At 45.5% G+C, this 22,653-nt stretch overlaps 1 protein-coding gene across 1 annotated transcript in view; it reads left to right on the forward strand.

Moving 5' to 3' along the window:
• LOC119971201 (1-phosphatidylinositol 4,5-bisphosphate phosphodiesterase beta-4) overlaps positions 1-22,653 on the forward strand; it is a 595,914-nt gene that overhangs the window by 452,088 nt on the left and 121,173 nt on the right. The window contains exons 28-33 of the mRNA XM_038806423.1: positions 610-712; positions 2,006-2,170; positions 10,446-10,650; positions 12,766-12,854; positions 18,181-18,331; positions 22,154-22,203. Of these exons, the coding sequence (XP_038662351.1) occupies positions 610-712; positions 2,006-2,170; positions 10,446-10,650; positions 12,766-12,854; positions 18,181-18,331; positions 22,154-22,203 (763 nt within the window). The remainder of the gene's footprint in view (positions 1-609; positions 713-2,005; positions 2,171-10,445; positions 10,651-12,765; positions 12,855-18,180; positions 18,332-22,153; positions 22,204-22,653) is intronic.

Genomic DNA, 22,653 nt, shown 5'->3' on the forward strand with positions numbered 1-22,653 from the left:
CTTTTTTCACAGTCAGTTTCATTCCCCTTGACCTTTTTCAGGCTTTTGTGCATGTTAAGAAGCCTAAAAGCTTTGAAATGCATTGCATTGTTTACATTCAATTTCACGGCCCATTGCCTTTTACAAGTCTCTTGATTGACAGGTCCAGGCTATTTCAAAGGGGGATTAACCATTGTTTGTTTTTATAACCCTGCAGGGGTTCATTAACGCTGTAGTGCTTCCTGTTTTCAGCAGATGTTCTTTCTAATTGCAGTTTTATTTTAAAAAGAGGCTGTTTCTTTGTTCTGAGGACCTTCCCAAAAAGACCAGGTGCCCTGTCTAGAGTGCTGCCTTCGCACCTGAACTTTAAGACAGCTGAGGCAGGCTCTAATATGATTAGTGAGCTATGAAAATCAGACATTTACTGGCAAAGATGCACTTATGACATGCTTGCTACATTGTGTTGACCTTCAGGAGTTACACTCAACTCTTGCAGGTTATTTATGACACAATTTGTGCATAGATTCGGCGGAAATTTAGTTTTTAGAACTTTCATTCTTTGTGTCAGAAATTTGTATAACTCTTGTGCTGTAATGTGACTTTGTTTGGAATTCCTTTTATCCCGATTAGTTTTCTGCTTAAACCTGACTTCATGCGTCGTCCTGATCGGACCTTTGACCCATTCTCCGAGACCCCAGTAGATGGTGTAATTGCAGCAACCTGTTCCGTCCAGGTAGGAAGAGAAAGAATGAACTTTATTTAGCATCTAATCGCTATGTCCAAGAGCAGTTCACAGTCAGTGAATCAGTTTCTGAAGTCTTGTCACATTCATTATGTTGAGAAACGGTACACTGGGAAATGCCCACCAAAGCCACGCAAAATTAGCAACAGGATTAAAGACCAGTTATTTTTTATTTTGATACAATTTCTCTCTCAGCACCTAATCAAGCTTGGTTTATTTGTTTATCGTAATTAATTGAAGAAAATGGGGGGACGGGGGGGGACACCCTATGTGGCTCTGCCTGCCATTCACAAAAAAAACGATTTTTGTTTAACAACAATTGACAATGGTTTAATGGTCATTGTTAGACTTAAATTTCCGTATTTGTATTGAATTCGAGTTGCGCCAGCTGCCATGGCGGGATTTGAACCCAGTTCCCCAGAGCATTACTCTGCGTCTCAGTGACAATACCACTTTGCCGCCACCTCCCTCCAAAGTAGTGCAGGCAACAATCCACAATATCCTCCTGTTCTTTGGCTCTAGAGCTAGCAGTATTAAAAGCTTTAGTTAGAACTAAAACTTGTTAACCATTGTGCAAAAGCAAAACATTCCTCAATCTAAGGGTTTATTGAATGTTGACAGTAATCGAGGTGAGCTTTATCTTCATGCAGCATTTTATGAATTGAATGGAAGTGTATTGGGGGACGGTATGTGACCCAGGGGCCCAAATTTATAATCCAAAACATGACGTAAATCCAATAGTGACAAGTTGGGGATTTTAAAATCAGTTAATTAAATAAATCCGGAATTATAAAGCTAGTTTCAGTAAAATGGTGATCATGAATGGTGTCCAAAAAGTTTAGGTGGGGCTGCTGGGTTACGGGGATAAAGGGGATCGAGTGGAGGCATGGGGCTTAAGTAGGGTGCTCTTTCCAAGGGCAGGTGCAGACTCGATGGGCCAAATGGCCTCCTTTTGCACTGTAAATTCTATGATTCTATGAAACCAGCAATTGTTGTAAAAACTCATCTGGCCCCTTAGGGAAGGGAATCTGCCATCCTTACTCAGGGCGCTGGGACTCTTAATCGCCCTCTAAAATGGGCCAGCAAATCACTCGGTTGTGACAAATAACCACTACAAACAACTATAATGCACATGGAGACTGTAATGGTTCTAGAATGCAATCAGCATCAGCTTCTTAAGGGCAATAACAGCTCCCACATCAAAGAATAAAAAGCTGCAGTCGTCTTGTAAAGATTTTGAATGTGTTGGACAATAATGACAATAGTTTTCGTTCTTTTTTCTAGGTAATATCCGGCCAGTTTCTTTCAGATAAGAAAATCGGTACGTATGTCGAAGTAGATATGTACGGCCTGCCCACTGACACAATTCGAAAGGAATTCCGGACCCGAATGGTGATGAACAATGGCTTGAACCCAGTGTATAATGAGGAACCCTTTGTGTTTCGAAAGGTAAATTAGAAATCCAGTATTTAAATTATTTTCAATATCAGTGCTGAGTTTAAGACATAGGAACACAGTTAGATTGTTGGCCCACCAGCTGGTCAACCTAGAATCAAACAGCACAGAAGGAGGCCATTCAACCCATCATAGCTGTACTGGCTCTCTGAAAGAGCTATCCAATTAACCCTAATCCCCTGCTTGTTACCCCCTGAAAATGTTCCTTTTTGACTACATTCCCAATTTCCTTTGCAGAATTTGCTATTAAATATAGCTTCCACCTCCCCTTCAGACAGCGCATTCCTCATCCTCATGACTCACTGAATTAAAAAGAAACCTCTTTACTCCCCCTGACGTTTGCCAATTTGTAAACGTGTGTCCTCTAGCTATCAACCTTCCTGTCAGTGGAGTCAGTTTCTCCCCACCTACTCTCCTCTCAATCTTTTGGTTACCATTTTATATCTTCTCTTAAACCTTCTGTCTCCTAAGAGCAGTTCTGGCTTCTTTACTATCTGTGGCTATTTGAGACCCTTCAATCCCGGGTACTCGTCCAGAGTATCTTTGCTACCCCCTCTCCAAGATGTCCTTCTGAAATATTATTTTTCTGCTTTGTTGTCATTTGTTTTTGCTGACTGCAATAATATTTTAAAATAAAAGGTTTCAAGTTTTTCTGCTGAATAAAAACCACTCAGTCTGAAAGTGTTGTCCACCGTTTTTGTGTTTGAGAATCACATCAAACCTTTCCTGTGGATTTCTCCAGCTCATATTTCATACGTAATTAGGATGCTTTTTGAAAGTAGTTTTAAACAAAAAAAGTAGAGTGGAATCCGGCCATTTTGAGACTGTGACCAGTTGAGGGGGCAGGAACGCGGAGACCGGGGTTCTCCAATCCGGGGTCATCCCGCTGCCAGCGAGAACAGAGAGTTTGGCACTCAGCCAAAACTCCATTCACTGCAGCAAGTCCGGAGAATCCAGCTGGAGTGAACGGACGCGGATTGCCGGCGGGGGCGTTGCTTGCTGCAATGGCTGGCGGGAAAGCACGCTAAATCCTCTGGCCCTGACCTCATTAGTTATGCATCTGAATGCTTTACGCCATATTCCATGGTGGGGAAGATCTGATAGTGCGCAGTCCGCCATTGTGTCCGGGTGCCATATTGAAAAGGTGCACAACAGCACAAACCCATGAGTGAAAAAAGAAGGTGGACTTCTTTCCAGTAACATTCTAACGCTGGAAGTTGAACTCTTTCCCCCCCCCCTCCCCCCTCCAGGACATCTAATCTGGAAGGCCCACTTGCAGATGGTCATGCAACCCACTGCTGTGGTGTTCCGGTGTGTTGGGTTGCTGGCGGTCGCCATCCTGAATTCAGGAGGCAGCCCCAGGTATTGTCCCAATGAGTCCCGACATCTGCACGCCACATTGTTCCAGACTTGGAGGATCTGGAGTGGGGGGTTGGGCCTTCATCTGCATCCCATTAACAAGATGCAAGCGAGGTTCATGCCAGCCTCTGATGCGTTTTCTGACTCACCATAGCACCATAGACTCCCTGCAGTGCAGAAGGAGGCCATTCAGCCCATCGAGTCTTTACTGGCATTCCGAAAGAGCACCCTACCTCGGCCCACTCCTCCATCCTATCTCCATTACCCCACCTACCGTGCACAACTTTGTACCGCCCTCCTGGAGGAAACCCACAAAGACATGTTGAGAACGTGCAAACTCCACACAGACTGTCACCCAAGGCCGGAATTGAACCTGGGTCCCTGGTTTTGTGAGGCAGCAGTACTAACCACTGTGCCATCCAATATGCCAGCGGAAGATCCCACTGGAAACTCATGCCAGTGTGAAACCGATTTCAGGGCATTCTGCCATATTCTCCTCCCATGCTCAGCATCGAAACACTGCCGGGTACTTGGGAAAATTCCGCCCGTATGCTGGAAGATGCATACAGTTAGTTCACTATGGGTCCATGATATTGATCATTTAAAACAGCGTTGTGACAGTCAAGTTATACATTTGTCAGATTTATCAATAATAGAATTAATATTGAGCTGTAAAGGCAGAAAGCTACAGAATATAGGTCAAAGAGAATAAGACCAAATGCATACCATTGCAAGAGTAGAGTCAAATTGAGTGTCTTTCTGTCTCAAAGCAAGAGAAGAAAACTTAATTCCAAGCTTAGCAGATGGTAATTTGAAGAGTAATAAAGTTTGAAGTGATGGAACAGGTTAAAGGGCTGAATGGCCTCTTGTTCATTGTGACGAATGGGCCATCACTTTGTGGGCCGAATACTGGTTTATATTTTAGTTTTTATTTTAGTTTTATTCATAGTCATTATATTTTATTCATTCTCAGCTTGGCAGGCTGTAACTACTGGGGTACTTCAAGGATCAGTACTTGGGCCCAGTTTTTCACAATCTGTTTCAATGATTTGGATGTGGAGACCAAATGCAACATATTTCCAAGTTTGCTGATGGCGCAAAATTAGGTGTGAATGTGAAGAGGATGCAAAGAGGCTTCAAGGAGATGTTGATAGGCAAAGGGCGTGGGCAAGAACATGGCAGAATGAATATAATGTGGGAAAAATGTAACGTTATTCTCTTTGGTAGGAAAAACAGAAAGGCAAAGTATTTTTTTGAATGGTGAGAGATTGAAAAGTACTGATGTCCAGAGGGACCTGGGTGTCCTTGTTCATGAGTCACTGAAAACCAACATGCAGATGCAGGAAGCAATTAGGAAGGCAAATGACATGTTGCCCTCTATTACAAGTGGATCTGAGTACATGGCTAAATATGTCTTGGTGCAGTTTCATAGAGCCTTGCACCTGGGGTATTGTATGCACATTTAGGGCGCAATTCTCCAGGAAACATTTCTAAGTGTTGTAGCGAGTGGGAAATGCCGCGAGCTTCCCGGCACTCGGCCCAGTGAGGCCGGCAATGCAATTCAACGTTAATTGGTCCACTTAACGAGGCCTCACGGGCTTCTTGCCACAAAGGCTCGCCGCCAGCTAATTCGCCAGGACCGTGCTCGCCAGCCCCCCCGCTAACAAGGTCGAGCAACACTTACTCAGCCAACCCCAGACACCTTGCAACATGGTGCCGAGGGGACAAGCCCCAAGATTCGCTCACCTGGGGAGGCTCCTGGATGCGGTGGAGATCAGGAGGGATAAACTGTTCCCCCGAGGGTCCTGGAGGGTGAGCCACAAGGCGTCCAGTGCTACCTGGGAGGAGGTAGCCGTAAGCTTGGGTAGTATGACCATGAGTACTGGTCAGCAGTGCAGGAAGACGGTCAACAACCTACACCGGGCAGCACGAGTGAGTAGACATTAACCCCCCCCAAGACCCTTCCGCCCCCACAGGTGCATCCACCCCACAACTCTCCATGCAACCCCATCCCTCAATCCCGCCTTCACACCCCCTGTCCAACCACTATGACACCCGTGAAGCTAACAATGCCCCCTCTGTGTCTCTGCATTAAAACCTCTCCCACAATCGGTGGAAGAGGACCCAGATTGGCAGTGGGGTGCCGGACATAATGTCCAAAGATGTGTCTAAAGGTTAGCTGGATTAGCCATGCTAAATTGCCCCTTAGTGTCCAAAAGGTTAGGTCAAGTTGCTGGGTTATGGGGAATAGGATGGAGGCCTTTGCTTAAGTGGGATGCTCTTTCCAAGGGCCAGTGCAGGCTCAATGGGCTGAATGGCCTCCGTCTGCAGTGTAAATTCTATGAATCCTCACCTCTTCAAGGAGTGGGCCCTGGAGGTGACCGGTGTGGCTGAGGACAGATCGGTCAGCCACGCGGAGGCTGGCGGACGCCGCAGAGGTAAGGAACCACCGTGATCCACCGGAGGACCTGTCAAACATGAGTAGTGATTGCCTTACCGACTGACCCAGCCCTCCCAGTGACTGCATGTCCATTCTCCTGCAGGTTCTCCAGCCAACGCCGCCGTCCTGGGCGGCCCCCTCTCCTAACTCCGAGGAGAACACCTCAGGAGAGCACCGAGGATGCCACCATGGTCATGGCACAGCTGTCATCCCTACCCCCACCAGTGCAGACACACATACCTCGGTGGGAAATGTTGGTGGTCAGGCTTCTGGGGCAGAATCTGATGAGCACCACACTGCTGATGATGTATATCAGGTGGAGGCAGGAACCCCCAGGCGAGACAGCAGTCAGAGGTCTACTGGATCCCAGGATCCAGCTGGGTCCCAGCCTGATGATGAGCCTGTGGAAGTGGGTTATGCGGAGCTGATGGGGTTGAATAGGGAGCGGCCAGGACGTTCAGAGGGTGATGGCAACGTCGCTCCAGCAGATCCATAGTTGTTTAGAGGAGTCCAAAAAGCTATGGGCACAGGAAATGGCGCTGGCAATGAGTGGCATGAGGCGAACACTGCTAGGGTGGTGACCACAGTGGAGAGGCTTGTGCACGACATCGGCATCATGAGTGAAGGTATCCAGGGTGTCGCGCGGTCGGTGATGGCCATGGCTGAGGGCTTCGGCAGAATGACCACCTCGCTGGTGGATGTCACCCAGCACCGAACTGGCCTCGATGAGGTTCTGTGGGACATGACCCGCTCTCAGATGGGCATGGGCAAGGCGCTGCAGAGCAGGCCCCAGTCCCTGAGGAGCATAGCCAAGGGCGTCGACACGATGGTGCAGATCATGTGGAACTGCCAGAACTGACAGAGCCAGATATTGCAGGGGCAGCCAGGGCTCGAACTAGTTGCCCCTCCAGCCCCAGGTGGACCCCATGGCCCTAAGGGCACTGATTGAGAGGAGGAGGTTCTGAGTGCCAGACCGGACCCGTCCCATGGAGTGGCAACGGTGGGCACCAGCTCCCCTGAGTTCCACCCTATGATGAGGCCGCGTCTCGGGGCTAGCACATGGGACATGGCACCAAGGCTGTGCATGTGCCGGCGACAAGTGAGCCGATGCCCTCCGGCCCCAGAGGACGCCCACGAGGGCGTCAGAGGCAATGGGACGAGGTAGGCAGCTAACAGCCTCCACCTCAGATGTGCATCCTGGGGAAACACCGAAGCATAGTGGAAAAGCTAGGAGGGCCATGAACATTGAGGATCACTGAGGGCGGGGGGGGGGGGGGGGGGGGGGGGGGGGGAGTTTGGGGGGTAGGTAGGTTGGGGGGGGGGAGTTTGGGGGGTAGGTAGGTTGGGGGGGGAGTTTGGGGGGTAGGTAGGTTGGGGGGGGGAGTTTGGGGGGTAGGTAGGTTGGGAGCTGGGGCAGGATGGGGTGGCACCACCGGGAGTGTGGTATTGTACAGCACATTAAACTCCATTTTGCACAACCATTATGATATCTCTGTCACTTTCTTCCGCAATGTGGACCGACCTCCGGACCCTTTGGCCATCTCTCCAGGCATCCCCCTCCCCTCCCTGTGGTGCTCACCCGCCCTCTGCCGTGGACGTGACGCTGGAGCTATGTCCCATCCCCTGGATGTTCAGATATGCGTGTGCGGTGTTGCATCCCACATTGATCAAGCACAGTGTCCAGGCATTAAGGTGTGACTGAGATGCTAGGCAATGACTCCCACATGCTACATGGCCCGCCCACCCACAGGAATCCACTTGGCATATGTGAAGTGCTCACTTAACCATGATTGCCTACTCCCTATTAGAAATATCCTTCAGCCGCGCAGCCAGAGGCCCCAGCAGTCGGTGAGAGTATGGGTGATCAGTGGGGCAGACGGCCAGGAACAAGGGTTGCTCCCAAAACAAGTACCCGCGATCCAGGGGTTGACATGGTGGTTCTGCGAGCGGTTGCCCCCCCCCCCCCCCCACACCAGCGCCTCTTCCCCCCCCCCCAACCATTCATGGCGGCCTACCACTACGAAGGGTTACCCTCCGCCCAGCAACTCCAGCACCCCGAGCTCTTTTCCTGTGAGCAAAGATGGCTACTCAACTTCTCGGCTCCCCACAGAAGCCCTTCCATCAGGTTCACGGTTTTCACAAGGAGTACTAATTGGTGCCATAGTGACCACTTGCTGGGGAGGCGGCTGGAAATGGGGTCGCTCTCGTGGAATGTATGGGAATTGTGCTTAAATGGTGCTGATTGGTTTCTCGCCACGTTACAGCAAGATCCCAGTATTGCCGATGGGAGTGGGCCAGTTGCATCGCACACTGTTTGGCGCGCAGCGCGGCTCTCGTTTTTGGCCCCTCCTGCTATTCACCGGCCTCGTTACGCTTGAGCAAGAGGCCGGAGAGTCGCACCCTTAGTCTCCTTAAGGAAGGATATTCAGCCACAAAGGGAGTGCAACGAATGTTCATCAGACTGATCCCTCAGATGGCAGGATTGCCGTACGAGGAGGGATTAAGGAGACTGAGCATGTATTCTCTAGAGTTTGCAAGAATGAGGTGTGATCTCATTGAAGCATACAAAATTCTACAATGCTTGATAAGGTAGATAAAGGAAAGATGTTTCCCCTGGCTGGTGGGGGTGGGGCACGTCTACAACCGAAGGGTGCAGTCTCAAAACAAGAGATATGGAATTTCAGACTGAGGTAAGGAGACATTCCTCAGAGGGTGGTTATCCTTTGGAATTCTCTACCACAAAGGGCTGTGGGAGCTCAATTGTTGAGTATATTCAAGACAGAGACTAATAGACTTCTAGATATTAAAGATATCAAGGGACAGCACAGTGCCACACTGTGTAGCACTGTTACTGGTAGCACCAGAGATTCGGGTTCGATTCCAACCTTGGGTGTCTGTCTGTGTGGAGTTTGCACGTTCTTCCCTGCATGGATTTCCTCCGGGTGCACCCGTTTCCTCCCAGGTTGTGCAGGTTCGGTGGGTTGGCCATGCTATATTGCCCCTTAGTGTCCAGGGATGTGTAGGTTGTTGGATGGCGATTGGGGGATGGGTGGTGTATGGGGATAGGGAAGGGGAGTAGACATGGGTAGGGTGCTCTTTCGGAGAGTCAGTGCCGACTCGATGAGCCAAATGGCTTCCTTCTGCACTGCAGGGATTCTATGATTTGAAATAGGGGTAGTGTGGGAAAATGGTGTCAAGGTAGAAGATTAGCCATGGGCTAGTCAAATAGAACGGTAGCCTCGAGGACCTACCCCTCTTTCCTTTGTTCCAATGTAGAGTTTTACAAACAAGACATTTATTACTTTAACTTGTTGAGAGGATGGGTACAAGAGATGTTGTATTAATGACAGTGTAGGAGAGTGCGACTTGTACAGTTCCTGTGAACAAATTGGCTGGATGTCTGGAGGTAGATTTTGAGGCCTCCTGTGGAAAAATGTTGTAGCACCACAAAAATGTTGGGCAAAGACTGAGCAGTCTATCCCCAGCGTTGCTATAGTAACGCCCATTTTCTCCAAGGCTGAAGTCTCTCTCAGAGTCAGGCGGTCAGTCCATTTTAAAATAAGCCAGGGTGGGTCCTATGATTTACAAAAACCCCTATTGTCATTTTAGGAGAGTGCTGGACAGAGTGTAGACTACATACACTTCAACCAGTATCCAGCCAATGAGAGCCATAGAATCCCTGCAGAGAAGAAGAGGCCATTCAGCCCATCGAATTTGCATCAACCCTCCGAAAGAGCATTCTACCCATGTCCACCCACCGGCGCTATCCACTAACCCCACCTAACCTGCACATTCCTGGACACCAAGGAGCAATATAGCATGGCTAATCCACCTAATCTGCACATCTTTGGACTGTGGGAGGAAATCGGAGCACCTGGAGGAAACCCACGCAGACATAGGGAGAAAGTGCAAACTCCAAACAGTCACCCGAGGCTGGAATTGAACTCGGGCCCCTGGTGCTGTAAGGCAGCAGCGCTAACCAATGTTCCACCGTGCTGCCCCGTCCTACTGTTAAGTGAAGTTAGAAAGAATAGGCACGTTTGAGTAGAGAATGGAAAAATACTGCAGGTCACTGCTAACCTGGGCTTGACCCTTAAGTTGCTGGTCAAAATGAGGACAAATCCACTAAACATTAGCCCTGTGAAATAAGCTTAGAAAAGAAAGCATGCTATTTCAAATGGTAATCCAACATAGGAAGTGGAATTAAATAACTTTGTGTTGGCATTGCTGCTGGAGATGTTGTGATCCTGTTGTTGTAAGGACACAATACATACTTGTTTAATTCAAGAAAATCAAAACTCTGGCACAAAATCGGTTTTGCTCAGGAGGGAAAGTAATGATTTAAGGCCATGGCTCCCAATTGCACAGTTCTCAGTAGCAACTGCTTGCATAACTTTTTTAAAGTTATGAAAATGATTTTTGTTTCGGCAGTAAAAGCAAAATGTACATTTTTTTTTTTCATTTTCTCAGGTAATTCTGCCTGACCTTGCCGTGTTGAGGATAGCAGTTTATGATGACAACAACAAGCTAATTGGTCAGAGGATTCTGCCTTTGGATGGACTCCAAGCTGGCTATAGACACATATCTCTCAGAAATGAAGGCAATAAGCCTTTATCATTACCTACTGTCTTTTGTAACATTGTACTCAAAACGTATGTCCCTGATGGGTTTGGAGGTGAGTTTATCAGGTTCTTAACTTTCAATAGGTATCATTGTAAAGGGCTAACTAACTGGAAGATTGCCCGCTAAGCAAGTAGTGATCATGTAAATATATAGTAATACATACACTGCCCATAACAGCTTTGATAATGGCAGAATTAAATCAGCTCAGTACATGTATCACAGAAATACTTTACAACCGTAAGCAGCTTTTATCAATCAATTTTGGCAACTTTGCCTGTTGTAGGTGAATCCAAATTTATTTCCTTTTTAATGCCCCGCCAAAAGTATCAACCAAAAGCACAGTTGCCTCTTACATCTTGCCTCCGTGTCCATCATTACATTTTAACAGTGACTTTCAGTGTGCTGTTTGTCCAGTTGTATCGCAAAGTAGCTCTCCAATGGGGTAAACACAGATTTGTTTTACATTGTGAGCCCGGAGCACTGAAGCCAACTGTGGGATCCCATAATACCAGCAGAATTAGACCACTCGGCTCATTGAGTCTGCTCCGCCATTCAATCATGGCTGATATTTTTCTCATCCTCATTCTCCTGCCTTCTTCCCATGACCCCTGATCCCCTTATTAATCAAGAACCTATCTAACTCTGTCTTTTTAAAAATAAATTTAAAGAACCCAATTCATTTTATCTAATTAAGGGGCACTTTAGTGTGGCCAATCCACCTACTCTGCACATCTTTGGGTTGTGGGAGCAAAATCCACGCAAACACAGGGAGAATGTGCAAACTCCACATGGACAGTGACCCAGAGCTGGGATTGAACCTGGGACCTTGGGGCCATGAGGCAGCCGTGCTAACCACTGCACCACCGTGCTGCCCCTATCTATCTCTGCCTTAAAGACACTCAGTGATTTGGCCTCCACAGTCTTCGGCAGCAAAGAGTTCCACTGATTCCAAGCCTCTAGCTGAAGAAATTCCCCCTCATCTCTGTTTTAAAGGATCGTCCCTTTAGTCTGAGATAGTGTCCTCTGGTTCTAGTTTTTCTTACAAGTGGAAACATCCTATCCACGTCCATTCTATCCAGGCCTTGCAGTATCCTGTAAGTTTCAATCAGATCCCCCCTCATCCTTCTAAACTCCAAGTACAGACCCACTGTCCTCAACCGTTCCTCATCCGACAAGCTCTCCATTCCAGGGATCATTCTTGTGAACCTCCTCAGCAGAAATGGGGAAATTCAATCCAAGAGCTGTACTCTGCAGGCATCAAATATGTGTCATCTTTACCATTGAGCCATAGACATTTGTGTTTTGTCTTTCAGTTATGTACTTTGAATTTAATTGTTTTAGTTTGAATTGTATTTGAGTTTTTCATAACGTGTAGCAATCTGGGAAACTTCTCGGGCTGATTTTCCATTTCCTGCAATGTTTGAGCATGTCTTTTCTAAATGTTTCAATTCTTTCATCCCAAAGATAGCCTGCTTCGACCTTTGTAAACATTGTGAACTTCTGCCTCCTCCTCAGCTGGTTTGCTGCTGAAACCCTCGTCCATGCCTTGGTTGCCTCCAGGCTCAGCTGCCCCAGTGTTCACCAGGCCATAGTCTCCAGTCCTTTCCCTTCTGTATAAACTTCAGCACCTCAAATCTCTGCTGCCCATGTTCTATCCTGCAGCACGCCCTACGCTGTGCTAACTGACGTGAAACAGCGCCCTGTTCCCCACAGTTAAATTTCAAATCTTCATTTGTGGCCTTGCCACAGCTCTGACTTTGGCCAACCCTGTAATCTCTCTTTCCACCAACCACCCCCACATTGCCTCCCCAAGGTTTCTTCAATTCTCTCTAACTGGCTTCTTGTGAGGCTATCTTTTTACACCGCCATGAGCAGTATCACACTCTGAAATTCCTTAATTTCTGAACCTTACACCTCCCCCTTACACCTCTTTGGCGTCTTGTTCTCCTTCAAGACCTGCCTGAATAACTAACTTAAATTATATTTAATTTAATATTTTGATCTGCTCTACAAAGTGCAAGTCAGAATATTGTGATGAGGTGGCTAATCGAGACCTCTGAACTATAGCTGACCTCATGCTTATCATTGCATGCTGTGATGATGAAAATCAGAATGGTAATTGTTATTTCTTTTAAATTGTCTGAAAATACTTTTCTGTCCCCACCAGATATTGTTGATGCTCTATCAGATCCAAAGAAGTTTTTATCAGTAATGGAAAAGAGGGCTGACCAAATGAGGGCGATGGGAATTGAAACTGTACGTAAAAATACTTCTGCTATTTATTGTACACTGAACAGGAGATCACTGAGTAAATTTTCTGCCAAAGTTCAAGAAAATTGTTTTTAAATTGTTCCTATAAACCAATAAGTAATGACCAAAAGTTTTTTTAAATTTGGGCAACAGTAAATATACCCAAAAGCAGGTACAAATATTAATAAAGTGGACTGAAATCGGCCGTAGTTTTTGGTCTCAGTCTTAATAATACTGAAAAACTATTAAGGTTGGATAAGTCCCCCTTTCTGACTGTTCCTTTGATATCTAGTGTGCCTTTGTGATGCATTGTATTTGGACAGACGTGGGATTCTTTATTACATTAAAGGTGCTGGAGAATCCAAGTTGTTGGTGTTGCCATTCAAAAGAGTTTTAAGAATTATATGATTCAGACATTTGCAATTTGCGGTTGACAGATTAAGATTTCTGGTCGTTCCCAATGGCTGATTTTCAAAACTGAAAGTAGGTAATGTCATAATATACATCCATGTATATGATGGAGTGCAGACAGGCAGTGATTGACACACAGGATGACCAGTGAGCACACAGAACACAACAGCCAATCACCAGACAGGACACAACCACTATAAAGCCAGAGGGCACCAGTTTTCCCGCTCTCTCGGGATCCAGCCTCTGAGACAGTCAGAGCTCATGAGCAGCAGCTAGTACAAACACCATGTGGTAGTCAGTTAGTCTGGTCAGGCTAGCCTCAGGTCTCCAGTCAAGTCAGCATAGTGTCAACCCACAGTTAAGCATGTAATATAGTTAGATGTTAAATAAAATCGTGTTGCATCTCATCAAGTGTTGGAAGCCTGTCTCTCTCTACACTGCATCAAACGCAGTCCATATAGACCCAGGTTACCCAACACATCAGGTAAGAAGATCAAATGAGATCAAAAAATTTTTTAAAAACCTTTGGCTCCTGTTGAAATGTTTTACAAGGATCTCACACAACGGTAGTTGCCAGGTCATCGGTGTGGAGGGGGAACTCTTCCACGGGATGATCTACGGCCACAGCACTGCTCCTTTGCCTCCCATACATAACTCTGGAATTAAAGAAGAATTTACCAATTCCACAGCGTTTTCCCAGCAGGCCATCTCTAGGCAATGACTGGGCTTTAACCTCAGTGGCAAGGCGGGCCTATCAGCCATTGGGAAGATCCCAGTGTTGTTGCAAAGTTGACCCTAAGTTGAGACTGATTAGCTACCCGCTCTACTAGTCAGACCCCCCAGTCTCCTCATCACCACCTCAGGATCATGCTGGGGGAGCCGCCCGATGGAAGATTCTCTCGTTTTGCTCCCGGTTCCCATTCCAAACCAATCTCCAGGGTGACGGGGTGAAAAGTCAGCCTGAGCCAATGGGATGCTGGATGAAGATTGGTTTAGATTCAAATGTGATAACAACCATAATCAGATAGCTGATTAACATTCATATGACAAATATGGTATCTTGGATAAGTTACTGCAGGGATTATCAAGGGGATAAAAATGTGCATGATTCACTCTTTTCAGAGGATGGCAGGCCAGAAACTAAAAAAACAGGTTTGTGCAAAACCAGCAGTTTTCATTTACCGTCCATGTACTCCCCTTTAATCACATCTCGTTGAGCCAGATTTTAAATGCGTGTCTGCAGGAATTAATAAGTGGCCATCAGTGGCTGAGCTGTAATTAATTAGCAGAACAATTGTGGTGAAGTTCATTAATTCTAATCATACTACAACTGTTGCATGATTATCCAACTAAAATATCAAAAATACAGATGCAGTCAAGTTGTAAGAACATGAGCACCTTCTCTCAAGAAGAAAGACGCAAGAGACTTGGGTGAAAGCAATTGTAGAAAAATAAATTATGCATAAAGCTACTGCACATGCACAGCCGGGCTAAGTGTTTGTAATCCATCCGTGTGCACTTTCCATATAGTATCAGCAACTTGTGATTTGAAGCACCTTTAGAGCCCCAGAGTCCCATCAAGTTGGATCATACATTTTTAAAAATCAGTCACCAAGCCGTGATGTAATAATCATGAGGGGTGTTGAAAGCTTGGGCAAAAAGAGGCAGTATTAAAATAATGGCTGGAATTCTTCGGCCATTCACACCGGTGGGATTCTCTGCCGCGCGCACCCCCCCCCCCCCCCCCCCCCCCCCCCCCCCCCCCCCCCCCCCCCCACCCCCACCCCACCCCACCCCATGAGTTTCCCGGTGGCGTGGGGTGGCTTCAGTGGGAATTCACATTGAAAGTGGCGGGAACAGAGAATTTTGCCGCCAGTCCACGGTGTGCCACCGCCAAGAAACACGTGGCTGGGAGGCCAGAAAATCCCGCCCAATGACCTGAATAGCGTCTTCGATGTAATAAAATGTCACAACATGCTTTGTTGGAGCATTATAATGTCAATAAGTACATATTAGGCCAGCTCCCCAAATGTTTGATCAAAGAGGTAGGTTTTAAGGAATGTGGAAGAGGAAAGTGAGTGGTGGAGAGATTAAGGGAACGTATTCCAGAGTTTAAGGCATAGGCAGCTGAAGCACAGTCATCAATGTTGGATGCCCAACAGGGCAGAGTATGGATATCTTGGAGGGTCGTGGGCTAGAGGAGGTTACAGAGAGAGGGAAGGATGAGAGGATTTGGAAACATGGATGTGAATTTTAAATTAAAGACCTTGCTTTTGGCCAGGAGCCGATGTAGGTCATCAAACACGGGGGGTGAACTACGCTTGGTGCAAGGTATGATGAGGGTAGCAAAGGTTTGGACAACCTCCGGTTTACAGAGGCTAGAATGAGGCGACCAGCTAAAAGCACATTAGAAATGGTCAAATCTACATTTTATAAAGGAATGAATAAGGGTTTCAGCAGCAGTTGAGCTGATATGGGCGAAGTCAGTGATGTTATGGAAGTGGAAATATGCGGATTTAGTGATGGCACCATTATGTGATTGGAAGCTCAACTCGGTCAAATACCACTGCCAGAGAGAGGGGTGGTGTTGGTAAATAGGAAACAGACTTTGGAAAGGGGTGGGTCAAAACAATGGCTTTCAGCCTACCCAATATTTAATTGGAGGGAATTTCTGCTATGCTGGATATCGGTTAAGCAACCGAGTAATAGTGGTGAGGTACAGCTGACTACTGTCAGCGTACATGAGAAAACAAGGGGCAGCAGGTAGACGAACAATAGGAAGATGCCAAGAGTAGATTCTTGGGCAACACCAGAGGTAACCGTGCAGAATTGTATGAAATAAAGCCTGATTATGAGGAAAAGGTTTATGTTAAGAGGTGAGAGGAAAGCAGGAAGGTTGCGGTATTTGGCGAAGGAGTCCCAAGAATGGGACTCTCAACCCTTCGACACCAGGGGTTGGATTATTCGGCTCCCCACCCGTGAATTTCCCGGCAGCAGGAGGCGGCGCGCGGTTCTCTGTTCCTGCCGCTGTCATTGGGATTTCCAGCGGGAGTGCGCTGCTGTCAGGACCAGAGAATTCCTCCATCAGCAAACGGCCCACAGAACTCCAGCCCAGAGCAGAGAGTCTTGAAGGCACCTCTTTCAAACTGGAATGTTGCTGTTGATTGCAAGAGGAATGGAATATAAAGTAGAAAAGTTTTGCTGCAGCTTTACGGGGCACTGGTGAGACCACAGCTGGACTCGTCATTTGAAAAGGGACATAATTTGTGTTAGAAACAGTTCTTGGATGTTCACTTGACTCATTCCTGGGATGAGGGGCTTATCCTATGGAGAAATGTTAAACAGATTGGGCCTATACATATTGGAGTTCAGAAGAATGAGGGATGTTCTTATTGAAACATATAGGATCCTGAGGGGATATGATCAGGTGGATACCCGAAGGATGTTTCCACTTGTGGGGGAGACTAGACACCGGTTTAAGAATGAGGTCTCCCTTTTAGGACACCGATGAAGAGAATTTATTTCTCTCTTGAGTGTTGTTAATACATGTAATTCTCTAGCCCGGAAAGCAGTGGAGGCTGGGTTAGATAGACTTTTGATAAACGGGAGACAGGAGTATTGAGGAGGGACGGGAGGGGTGGAGTTGAGACCACAACCAGATCGGCCATGATCTTATCGAATGGTAGCCATGATGTGGAGATGCTGGCATTGGACTGGGGTGGACACGGTAAGAAATCTTATAACACCATCACTCACCTGATGAAGGAGCTGTGCTCCGAAAGCTAGTGATTTGAAACAAACCTGTTGGAAGTTAACCTGGTGTTGCAAGACTTCTCACTTATCGAATGGTGGAACTGGATCAAAGGCTGAATGGCCTACTCCTGCTCCTAAGTCCTATGTTCCTATAATTTCATTGGAGGACTGAGAACTAACTTATGTCAATGAGGGTAGAATGATTCGCCAGAATGTTTACAGTGACACATGTTACAGGTAACAGAGCAAGGATAATCTGGAGAGTGAAGTGTGGTGGTCAGTAAAGTAGAGTGTTGAGGTAATGAAGGATAGATGGCAGGCACCGTAGAGATATGGACTTCATAATGCAATCACTACTGATAACGCACATGCGCAATACTCTTAGCCCTGCTCAAAAGGGCTGGTTTAGCTGAGTGGGCTAGACAGCTGGTTTGTGATGCAGGACAAAGCCAGCAGCGCGGGTTCCATTCCCGTACCAGCTTACCCGAACAAGCGGTGAATGTGGCGACCCGGGGCTTTTCACAGTAACTTCATACTTGTGACAATAAAAGGTTATTATTGTTATCTAGGTTTGTGTAGCCTGCTTCCTAATCCCAGTACAAGAGACTTTATCTGCACCAGGAGTACATTGAATAAATAACCAGAAAACGGACCACTTTCCTATTCTTAACAGATACCTTGTGCCTCTGGTAACTTATGGATGCCAGATAACCAGCAGCATCTAACTATTATAATGACCAGCCAGGTCCAGATTTTTTAAAAACAAGGTCTTAAAAGATACCTGGCAGGATTGTCCGTTCCGCCAGCTGCGTTTTCCAGTGCGGCAAACCCCCCGCTGGCAGCAGGATTTTCCGTTCACGCAGCCAATTCCCATTGTGGCCACCCCATGCTGCTGGGAAACCCGCGGGCGTGGGTGCGCTGCCGGTGGACCGGAGGATCCTGCCAACGGAAATTTCCGCTGATTAGTTTTACATATACACAGCAACAGAACAACTTCTAAGTCTAACAACTGCTCTACTTGGCGTCTGTTTTTTCCTGCAGAATTACAATTTGTGTAGAACTGTCCCCATTTCTCAGGTGACCAGTTTGGCCAAGATTTCTTCCTGTCTGACTGACTGTGGTGGATTGTTTTCTCATACATTGTATGTTGTTTGCTTTGAATTTTAAGAGCGATATAGCAGATGTGCCAAATGACAACTCCAAAAATGATAAAAAAGGGAAAAATAACCCAGTTAAAGCAAGTGTAACGCCACAGAGCAGCTCAGAACTAAGGCAGAACTCAACTTCTGGCCAAGGAATTGGAAATGATGCTAAGAAAGGTAAGAATAAAGAAGCTGGTTCATTTTTAAACCGTGTCTGTCGTCTTAAATTGTCTTAAGAAAGCTATTGAATTGGAATGTTTGAATCATGCTGAGTTTGTATCTATTGGGCTGTGTTTTGGCCAACACTCCAGAACCTTGACACCATCTAGGACAAAGCAACCCGCATAATTGGCACCCTCTCCATTACATTAAATATTCAATCCATTCACCACCGACGCACAGTAGCAGCAATGTGTTCGTCTACATGATGCACGGCAAGAACTCACCAAGGCTCCTTTGACAGCACCTTCCAAACCTGTGACCTCTGCCACCTAGAAAGACGAGGGTAGCAGATGCACGAGAACCCCACCACCTGGAAGTTCCCCTCCAAGTCACACACCATCCTAACTTGGAAATATAACGCTGCTCCTTCACTATCGCTGCGTGGAAAATCCTGAACACTCTCCCTAACAGCACGGTGGGTGTACCTACACCACACAGTCTGCAGTGCTTCAAGAACGCCACCTTCTCGAGGGCAATTAGGGATGGGCAATAAATGCTGGCCTAGCCATCGACACCCATGAAAGAATAAATTTAAATAAAACCATTCGCTTTGGCATCTGGGTCTGGGAACAGCTCCACATTAGTTTTTAGCTTAATTTCTGAATATTTGCCGACCTCCCTATCATTGACTGCCAATAATTGGGGAGAAAACAACTAACTGCAGTAATAACCATTTGCCAAATTTTAAATACCCTGATTTTCCATTCATTATCTAACGAGTTAAGATCTGAACTGTTTTTTAAAAAACATTTTGTTACAGGAGGTTGCATATTTAGGGGCTTCTATTGAATCCACCATAATTTATGGGGTATCTGATAAATAGAAACCTGTATTACTCTTGCTTAGACAAAGTCACCGTGCAAGCTGTCGGAATTGTTTTCTCATCATCGAAACATCTCACAAAATCCCTTAAATACGATAATGATGAGTACGAGATCATACATTAATATTTGATCACAATGGAAAGTTAACAATGGAAATTGTCACAAATGTATTCTGTTTATGAACTTATACGCACATTTGGGCAACACTATTGTTTCCCGTTCATATATTGATGATTATAAATTTAACTGGCTTTCTGTAATCTCTATTTATGATGATCACAGTGTGGTGCAAGGAGGCCAGCACAGAACTTCAAACTGCCTATTCATGGTTCCCTGGAAGCCATTAACTGTGTCAAACTAACACCCAACATTTATAATTATAGTAGATTATAATTTTAAATAACAACACAGACCCAATGCAACAGTGTCCATTATTGCGATTCACGGGCCCCATGAGGGAGTCCACAAATCCATTGTGGTCAACAGAAAGCATATGTAACCAATATTTAGGTCCTGTCAAATAACGATTGTACTGGGAGGCATTACTTGGTGCAACAGCAGAGACTGTGGTACAGTGGTAATGTCACCAGACTAGTAATCTAGAAACTCAGGCGAATGCCCTGAGGCACAGGTTCAAATCCCACCAATTGAAATTCAATGACTTAAATCTGGAATTGAAAGCAAGTCTCAGCGAGGATAACCATGAAACTATGATCAGTTCTCGTAAAAACTCAGCTAGTTCACTGTATCCTTCAGGAATTAAATCTGCTGTCTTTCCCTGGTTTGACCTAAATGAGACTCTCGATCGACAACAACATGGTTGACCGTTAACTGCCCTCTGAAACGAGCGAGCAAGTCACTCAGTGGGCAAATAGGGATGGGCATATGCTCACTCCCACAAAAGATAAAAAGCACATACACATATCGCTGTATGCTTACACTTATTGTATAATGTACAAGAGAATGAGCAGTTTGACCTATCAAAGATGTTCCTTCCACAAACCATACAAAGTTGGCACTGTTGGTGAACAACTAGGGGTAAAAATTCTGTGCGGCACCTAGAGTTTGTGTGGCAAACTAGCAAACTCGGTGTTGTTAACATTTTTGAATTTATACCCCTGCTTACCAAGAGTACATATGAGGAATTTGGGCACAGAACTTTCCTTCCATTAGTATCTATTAAATGGACACTTGAGTTTTCGATATACATTCCTGGATGTCAAAGTTCTGCCTCAAGAAGTCTATTTTGTAGAATTCCTGCAGTGCAGAAGGAGGCGATTCGTCCCATCGAATCTGCACCGACCCTCTGAAAGAGCATCCAATCCAGGCCCACTAAATAACCTGCTAAACCTTCATTACTTAGGTTTCTCTGCATATTAAGGGCTTTTAAAAAGAAATTTAGACTACCCAATTTTTTTTTTCCAATGAAAGGGCAATTTTTCCAACGAAAGGGATATTTTTCCAATGAAAGGGCAATTTAGCGTGGCCAATCCATTTAACCTGCACATATTTGAGTTGCGGCCATGAGACCCATGTAGACACTGAGAGAATGTGCAAACTCCACACAGGTCAGTGACCCAGGGCCGCGATTGAACCCGGCTCAAGTGCTAACCACTGCGCCATCGTGCTGCCTGTTTTAAGGACTTAATCTTTGTTCCCATCATGTTCTTTCCTTGTTGTGCTTTATCATAACAAAATAAATTCAAACAAATTTTAGCTGCTGCATATTTTCACCTTTTGCTCTCTGGCCCTGAAGGTCTGTCCTCAATTGGCCTTTGTTCAACTCCCGAAACTCTCAATTTTATATTTGCTTACACAACTTTTAAAAAATCTTAACCTTTATGTTCTTTTTGATCTGCTTCTTCAGTAATTTTGGCTGTGCCTTCAGATTGTGCAGACATGATGGGCCAAATTGCTGCCTCCTGAGCCACAACAATTCTGTAATTATAATTCTTAAATTTTATTAAAATGTTTGTTTTCCATATCCCTGATAAACAAATTTATTTCTTTTATTTGGTCTGTGGGAAGTGGGTATCACTGGTAAGGGCTGCAATTATTGCCCATCCCTAAAGCCCTTGCTATGAGAGATTTGCTGGGCCGTTTTAGAGGGCAAGAGTCTACCACATTTCAGTGGGTCTGAAATTACATGTAGGCCAGACCAGGTAAGGATTGCAGATTTCCTTTCCTAAAGGACATTAGTGAACCAGGTGGTTTTTTTTATTGAAATCTGTTAGTTTTGTGATTATTATTAACAAGATTAACATTTTATTGCACAGATATTACAACAATAAATTCAAATTGCCCAAGCTGCGGTGGGGGATGTGAATCATTTCTCATTGGTCTGGGCCTCTGGTTCATTGCTCCAGTAACTTTAGCACTGTGGTACCATTGCTTTGTGGTTCCACAGCCACGATCCATATTTACAAAACTCTCAAATGTATTTTCTTAAGTCCTCAAATTCTTTGTTACTTTATCCATCATGGTATTCAATATAATTATACAACTTCATACTTTCCTACATTTCCACAAGTAATTAATTTGCTATGAAAGGCTTTGGGACATCCTGTTCTTGTGAAAGGCACTATATAAATGCAAGTCGTTCTCTTTAGTGATGATGAAAACTCAAATGTTCCCCACATCCAGGTTCACAATAAGTTGTGATGGGTTGTTGAATTTTAAATCTATAATTTGGCTTTTTTTTAAAAATGCTATCAGGTCGTTATTTCGTTACTGTTTTTCGGATCCTACAGCTCGCAAATTGGTTGCCTCGATTTCCAACTTAATCTGTTAAGCGTTGTCTCCTTTATCATCATGAAGTCTGCAATGTCATAGCATCACATGTGTCTTGTCTATCCTTATGGTATAATTTGGTTGAACTGTTGATGTATTTAAAATAATTAGATGGAGTTTCAATTGTGCTGAATAATCATTGCTGAAATTTTTTTTTTAACAGATACAACGCTAGTACCTCAAGTGAATATTGAGGACTTGAAGCAAATGAAGGTAATTTTGAAATTACATTTTGGAAAATGCAGTCAATGTTCATTCTTGAGATATGGATGTTGCTATCAAGATTGACATGGGGTGCCCATTCCTAATGAGCTGCCTTTTTAAAGAAATTTTAGAGTACCCAGTTCATTTTTTCCAATTAAGGGGCAATTTAGCGTGGCCAATCCACCTACCCTGCACATCTTTTGGGCTGTGGGGGCAAATACCACGCAAACACAGGGAGATTGTGCAAACTCCACACGGACAGTGACTCCGAGCCGGGATCGAACCTGGGACCTCGGTGCCGTGAGGCAACAGGGCTTATACACTCCACCACCGTGCTGCCCACGAGCTGCCTTCTTGAAACCATTGCAATCTGTGTGGTATAGGTATGCTCATGGTGCTGTTTGGAAGGCACTTTGACCCAGTCACAACGAAAGAACAGCAGCGATATATTTCCAAGTC

Source organism: Scyliorhinus canicula, chromosome 1, assembly GCF_902713615.1.
Source record: "Scyliorhinus canicula chromosome 1, sScyCan1.1, whole genome shotgun sequence".
Classification (NCBI taxonomy): domain Eukaryota; kingdom Metazoa; phylum Chordata; class Chondrichthyes; order Carcharhiniformes; family Scyliorhinidae; genus Scyliorhinus; species Scyliorhinus canicula.